General features: G+C 44.8%; 1 protein-coding gene across 3 annotated transcripts in view; it reads left to right on the top strand.

The window, feature by feature from the left end:
* The first annotated feature begins 249 nt into the window (after nt 1–249).
* Nucleotides 250–6799, top strand: part of LOC128685131 (salivary peroxidase/catechol oxidase-like) — a 142797-nt gene continuing 136247 nt past the window's right edge. For 2 of the 3 annotated variants that reach the window (XR_011391587.1, XM_070081780.1), the window contains exon 1: nt 250–404. Coding sequence is in view for 1 of the 3 variants with exons in the window: in XM_070081780.1 (XP_069937881.1) it covers nt 252–404 (153 nt within the window). In the remaining 2 variants the exon portion in view is untranslated. The remainder of the gene's footprint in view (nt 405–6799) is intronic. The other variant, XM_070081867.1, reaches the window with a different exon arrangement.

Here is a 6799-nt window from a genome sequence, read left to right as displayed (position 1 = left end):
GTTCCTCAGTGAATATGCATTGACAGTGAACTATCAATGCATATTCCATTACATAAGTGGTGAAAAGTTGAAAAACGCAGTTTTCTCGACTCTCTTGCAGCTGATAGACTTGAAACTAATCAAAACAGTCAAGTAACTAATTTTTAGATTTTTTTTCCCCCATTTAGGCAGTGCATTGTAATATACTGATTAGCTGGAATCTGAAAAATAGAAAATTCTAATCGAAGCTTTCATCGTCTACTGTGTTAAAAATGGAGCTTTTTTGCGCACCAGAACAACAGACAAACACTGTTTGTCTTCCTTCCATCTTAAGAGGTCACCAGTGGTGTGGTGTAGGTGGGTTGTGCGTCACTCTGGTCTTCACTGCGCCAAGGATGGCCTCTCTGATGGAATTTCTGTTTCTGGTATCGTCCTAAAACTTTTTTTTATTTTTCTGATCAATGTGTTTGGAATAGCTTGACAAGAGCGGTGATAAATAAGAATTTCTAAGGGAACTTGTTGAAGAATCCGGTTTACTGGGGATGTTACTGTAATTATTACGTTGTTATATTCATGGGGGAAGCGCTAACCCTGTATAGGTCATACAGCGCTTGGAAGAATGGAAGGTATAATGTCAAGGTACATAGAATATAACATTACTCTAGAAGCTGCTAAAACAAGGAGATTTGATTGCGGTTTAGCCAATTCTGCGCTACGTAAACAGTTCAGTATTCCGGGGGAATGAATCTGCTGCTGTGTACTCTTATTACAGTGAGATAACAGTACTGTATTACGGTGAGATAACAGTACTGTATTAGTGAGATAACAGTACTGTATTACAGCGAGATAATTACAGTTTTACAGTAAAATCACGATGGCAATATTTTGAGATGATAATGGTAGTATTGTGAAATAACAGTTGCAGTACTGCAGTGAGGTGACAATGACAGTATTACAGTGAGATAACAATGACAGTATTACAGTGAGATAACAATGACAGTATTGCAGTGAGATAACAATGACAGTATTGCAGTGAGATAACAATTACAGTATTGCAGTGAAAGTATGCTTAGCTTAGTAAAGTTTATACGGTAACCAGTGCATTGTAAACTGAGCACTTCTTGTATGTGCACTGTTCAGTACTTTCACAATTCATTAATAACCCTAACTCACTTTTTTTATTGTTTCGTATGTAAAGCGCCTAATTGTTTTAAGTATTACTAGAACGAAATTTTTTAAGGATATAGAACATAAATTTGTTGCCCATATTGCACCATGTATCAAGTTTATGAAAATATAAGATTCTTAGTTCGCTGATGTTACCAAACTATAAATCTGAAGAAAATGAGTAACTGCGACCTTGACACTGATCATTGTTCCGAGTGTCGGCAATAATCTTCAACTGATGATCTGTGTTATACTTCAAGCAGAGTAATTTTTTTATATATATTTTATTGAGAGCATATCTTGTGCAGACAAACATTATATATATATATATATATATATATATATATATATATATATATATATATATATATATATATATATATATATATATATATATATATATATATATATATATATATATATATATATATATATATATATATATATATATATATATAGATATATGTATATAGATATATGTATATGTATATATGTATATGTATATATGTATATGTATATATGTATATGTATATATGTATAGATAGATAGATAGATAGATAGATAGATAGATAGATAGATAGATAGATAGATAGATAGATAGATAGATAGATAGATAGATAGATAGATAGATAGATAGATAGATAGATAGATAGATAGATAGATAGATAGATAGATAGATAGATAGATAGATAGATAGATAGATAGATAGATAGATAGATATAATTAGACATACTGAGAACAATAAGTACATAAAGGAAAAAACATACACACATACACACACAGAAGAAACCCGACACAGAAAAACTACAAAATTTACAAGCACACTACACACCACTCGAGCAACCTGTCAGTATATATATATATGAAAAACACTTAACATTGTCACGTCTCACTTCAACATAAGTGTGACGTGCAGCGGACCAAAACAACAGTACTCGTGTAGAGTTATGTAAAGAAGACATCACACATATTAATGTAACAAGAAAAACACATTCCTAATAACTACCCCTATCCTGGGGTTAAATCATACAGAAGTATCTGTATCCGCCGGAGCTACACACACCTCCGCCAAACACATTGGCCAATTACTGAATTAACATGTCGTTGGCTGTATAGCCCTTGTGGCTTAGCGCTTCTTTTTGATTATAATAATATGTCGTTGTACACATACAAGTGATATATCATATAAGATTAAATATGCTATCAACAAAATTCAGTATCACAGCACAGGCTTCTGTAACCTAATGCGAACACGTAAATAAACTACCCTATCACAACCTATTCACTGCACAAAGGCCATTGTACAAAACAAAGGTGTATACAAGAAACACTACCAAGTTGCAAAGTCAGTCACTTCAACACTCCTTACCCCCCCCCCCTCTTACCCCTCATTTGGGCAACCAACCACTGTTTCTCATCAGTATACATTACTCTGTCACTCATTCTCCTAGCTTTACATGAGCATATAAGCCTGTCACATCGCAACAGTATCACAATCACAACAAACCACACCCAAGCATTCTAACAGCATACATGCGTACAATACCTCTGAAAAAATATATACCTCAACCCTCTTACATAGGTGTGATGGTAAGTGACCAAGCATAGCAAGGCGTTATATACAGAGTAATGCAATCATCCTGTGGGACACTTAGGCAAAAGTATAAACCTAATATCCCCACTACCAAACTGGATCACACGCTTAATCCAGCTGTCATCATAGGTACATCTAACACCTACTAACCACACTGAACCTTCCCTCGTTTACATCTAAACCTCGCTCTCTCGCTCTCTCGCTCTCTCGCTCTCGCTCTCTCTCTCGCTCTCTCTCTCGCTCTCTCTCTCGCTCTCTCTCTCGCTCTCTCTCTCTCTCGCTCTCTCGCTCTCTCTCTCGCTCTCTCGCTCTCTCTCGCTCGCTCTCTCTCTCGCTCTCTCTCACTCTCTCTCTTCGCTCCTCTGTCTCCTCGCCTCCCTCTCTCTCTCTCTCCTCTCTCTCTCTCTCTCTCTCTCTCTCTCTCGCCTTCTCTCTCTCGCTCTCTCTCTCGCCTTCTCTCTCTTCTCTCTCGCTCTCTTCTCGCCTCTCGCTCCTTCTCGCCTCTCTCGCCTTCTCTCGCTTCTCCTCGCTCTTCTCGCTCCTTCTCGCTCTTCTCGCCTCCTCTCGCCTCTCTCTCTCGCTTCCCTCTCTCTTGCCTCTCTCTCTCTCTCTTCTCTCTCTCTCTCTCTCTCTGCCTTCTCTCTCTCTCTTCGCTCTCTCTCTCTCGAAACCCTGAGCCTGCAGAGCCATGATTGTGAGCTGCTGGCCTGGCCTGCCTTTGCCTGAGCCTTGCCAGTAGGCCTGCTGAGCCATTGCAGAGCCATCTGTCTCTGTAGGCCATATATATATGTAGGCCTTCTGTCTATAGACCTTATATATGTAAACCAACTATGTATGCAAACTATGTATGTAGTAAACCCATGTAACTATACTTTAAACTATATATATCTGCTCTCACTCTCTCTCTCTCTTCTCTTGACTCTCTGTCCTCTCTTCTTCTCTGTCTCTCTCTCACTCTCTCTCTCTCTCTCGCTCTTCTCTGCTCTCTCTTCTGCTCTTCTCTCTCGCTTCTCCTCTCTCTCTCTCGCCTCTCTCTCTGCCCTCTCTGTCTCTCTGTACTCTCTCTCGCTCTCTCTCTCTGCTCTCTCTCTGCCTTCCTCGCTCTCTCGCTCTCTCTCTCTCTTCTGCCTTCTGACTCTCTCTCTCTTCTCTCTCTCTGACTCTCTCTCTCTTCGCTCTCTCTCTCTCACTCTCTCTCTCTCTCTCGCTTCTCGCTCTCGCTTCTCGCCTCCTGTTTCTCTGCCTCCTCGCTCTCTCTCGCTCTCTCTCTCGCTCTTCTCTCTCTCTCTCTTCGCTCCTCTACCTCTCTTCTCTCTCTCTCTCAGCTCTGCCTCTCTCTTCGCTCCTTTGTTTACACATGGTTTGACAAGGTTCAAGGAGGATCCCTAGCTTTAGCTTGACAAGCTATTTACAGGTTAGATTCCTAATCTTTATTGATAAGCTAAGAGCTGAACTTACCTACATCAGCTCATTTGAGCTTATTTTTATTGCTTATGAGGAACATACAAGTAGGGAACAGGATGAAGTTGGTTTGCCATCTGTGGGCCAGCATTTTCATTTGATCAAGCTGACATTATCTTGTTGGACATCACATTGCTTGAACGAATGTGTTCCATACTCGAGCGAGTCATCCTGGGTATGTATGATCTCAGATGGAGTGATGTTCTGGAGAAGGGAAGAAATACAGCCAGAGTGAAGGTTGCTGCTCTGCCCTTGCCGTCTTGTGGCATAAAAGCATTTCGTTTGCGCTGTCCTCTCGGGAAGTGGATCCAAGTGGTGGTATTTTGACAATATTGGCCTTGTACCATGCGCAACAGTAAGGCCACCCACATCCCTCCTATGTTGAAGGCTCTGCTGAAATGACAGAATCCATCCAGGATGGGTCCAGGCGGGAGAAGATGAGACGTCTCTTCTCTCTCGCTCTCGCTCTCTCTCCTCGCCTCTCGCTCTCCGCCTCTCTCTCCTTCACTCTCGCCTCCTCGCTCTCTCTCGCCTTCCTCACTCTCTAACTCTCTCTCGCTCTTCCTCTCTCTCGCTCTCTCTCTCGCTCTCTCTCTCTCTCGCCTCCCTCTCTCGCTCTCTCTCTCTCTCTCGCCTCTCTCGCCCCTCTCTCTCTCTCTCTCTCTCTCTCTCTCTCTCTCTCTCTCTCTCTCCTCCTCCTCTCTCTCTCTCACTCTCTCTCGCCTCCTCTCTCTCGCCTCTCTCTCTCACTCTCTTTCTCGCCTCTCTCCCTCTCGCTCCCTCTCTTCTCTCGGGCTCTTCTCTCTCTCGCTCTTCTCTCTCCTCGCCTTCTCTCTCTCGCTCTCTCTCTCTGACCTTCTCTCTCGCCTCTCTCTCTCACTCTCTCTCTCGCTCTCTCTCTCTCCCTCTCTCTCTCTCGCTCTCTCGCCTTCTCTCTCTGCTCTCTCTCTCTCTCTCGCTCTCCCTCTCTCGCCTTCTCTCTCACTCTCTCTCTCTCGCTCTCTCTCTCTCAGCTCTCTCTTCTCGCTCTCTCTCTCGCTCTCCTCTCTCGCTCTCTCTCTCGCTTCTCTCTCTCGCTCTCTCTCTCAACTCTCTCTGGCTCTCTCTCTCTCGCTTCTCTCTCTTCACTTCTCTCTCTTCTCACTCTCTCTCGCTCTTCTCTCTCGCTCTCTTCTCTCGCTCTCTCTCTCGCTTCTCTCTTCGCTCTTCTCTCTCGCTCTTCTTCTCTCGCTCTTCTCTCCTCTCGCTTCTCTCTCTCGCTTCTCTCGCTCTCTCTCTCGCTTCTTCTCTCTTCGCTTCTTCTTGTCTTCGCTCTCTCTCTCGCTCTCTTGTCTCTTCGCTCTTCTCTCTCGCTCTGTCTCTTCGCTCTTCTCTCGCTCTGTCTCTTCTCGCTCTCTGTCTTCTCGCTTCTTCTCTCTCTCGCTTCCTCTCTCTCACTCTCTCTCTCGCTCTCTCTCTCGCTCTTCTCTCTCGCTTCTCTCTTCTCTCGCTCTTCTCTCTCACTCTCTCTCTCGCTCTTCTCTCGCTCCTCTCTCTCGCTCTTCTCTCTCCCCGCTTCTCTCTCTCGCTCTCTTCTCTCGCTCTTCTTCTCTCGCTTCTCTCTCTCTCAGTCTCTTCTCTCTCGCTCTCTCTAGCTCTTCTCTCTCTTCTCGCTCTCTTCTGTCTCTCGCTCTTCTCTCTCGCTCTCTTCTCTCTCGCTCTTCTCTCTCTTCGCTTCTTCTCTCTTCTCTCGCTCTCTCTTCTCTCTCGCTCTTCTCTCTTCTCTCGCTTCTCTTCTCTCTCTCGCTCTTCCTTCTTCTCTCACAGGCTTCTTGTCTCTCTGTCTCTCTTCTCTCTCGCTCTCTCTCTCTCGCTCTTCTGTCTTCTTCTCGCTCTTCTGTCTTCTCTTCGCTCTCTCTCTCGCTTCTCTTCTCTCGCTCTGTCTCTCTCTCGCTCTCTCTCTCGCTCTCTCTCTCGCTCTTCTCTCTCGCTTCTCTCTCTCACTCTTCTTCTCTTGACTCTCTCTCTCGCTCTTCTCTCTCTCGCTCTTCTTCTCCCATCTTCCTCTCTCGCTCTCTCTCTCACTCTCTCTCGCTTCTTCTCGCTCTTCTCTCTTGCCAGCTTCTTCTTCTCGCTCGCTTCTTCGCTCGCTTGTCTCGCTCATTCTCTCTTCTTCTCTCGCTTCTCTTGCTCCAAGGTCCTCTGTCTCTCTGTCATCTTCTCTCTCTCGCTCTCTCTCTCTCGCTCTCTCTCGCTCTCTCTCGCCTCTCTCGCTTCTCTCGCTCCTTCGCTCTCTCTCGCTCTCTCTCCCTCTCGCTCTCTCGCCTTCTCTCTCTCTCACTCTTCTCTCTCGCTCTCTCTCTCTCGCTCTCTGTCTCTCTCTCGCTCTTCTCTCTCTCTCACTCTCTCTTCTCTTCGCTCTTCTCTCTCTCACTCTCTCTCGCTCTCTCTTCTCTCTCGCTCTCTCTCTCTCGCTCTTCTCTCTCTCGCTCTCTCTCTCTCTTCACTCTTCTCTCTCTCTCGCTCTCTCTCTCTCTCGCTCTCTCCTCTCTCTCGCTCCCTCTCTCTCTCGGCTCTCTCCTCACTCTCCTCTCTCCTCGCCTCTCTCTCTGCCTCCCT

Source organism: Cherax quadricarinatus, chromosome 1 (genome assembly GCF_038502225.1).
Source record: "Cherax quadricarinatus isolate ZL_2023a chromosome 1, ASM3850222v1, whole genome shotgun sequence".
NCBI lineage: Eukaryota > Metazoa > Arthropoda > Malacostraca > Decapoda > Parastacidae > Cherax > Cherax quadricarinatus.
This window is presented reverse-complemented; position numbering and strand designations above follow the sequence as displayed.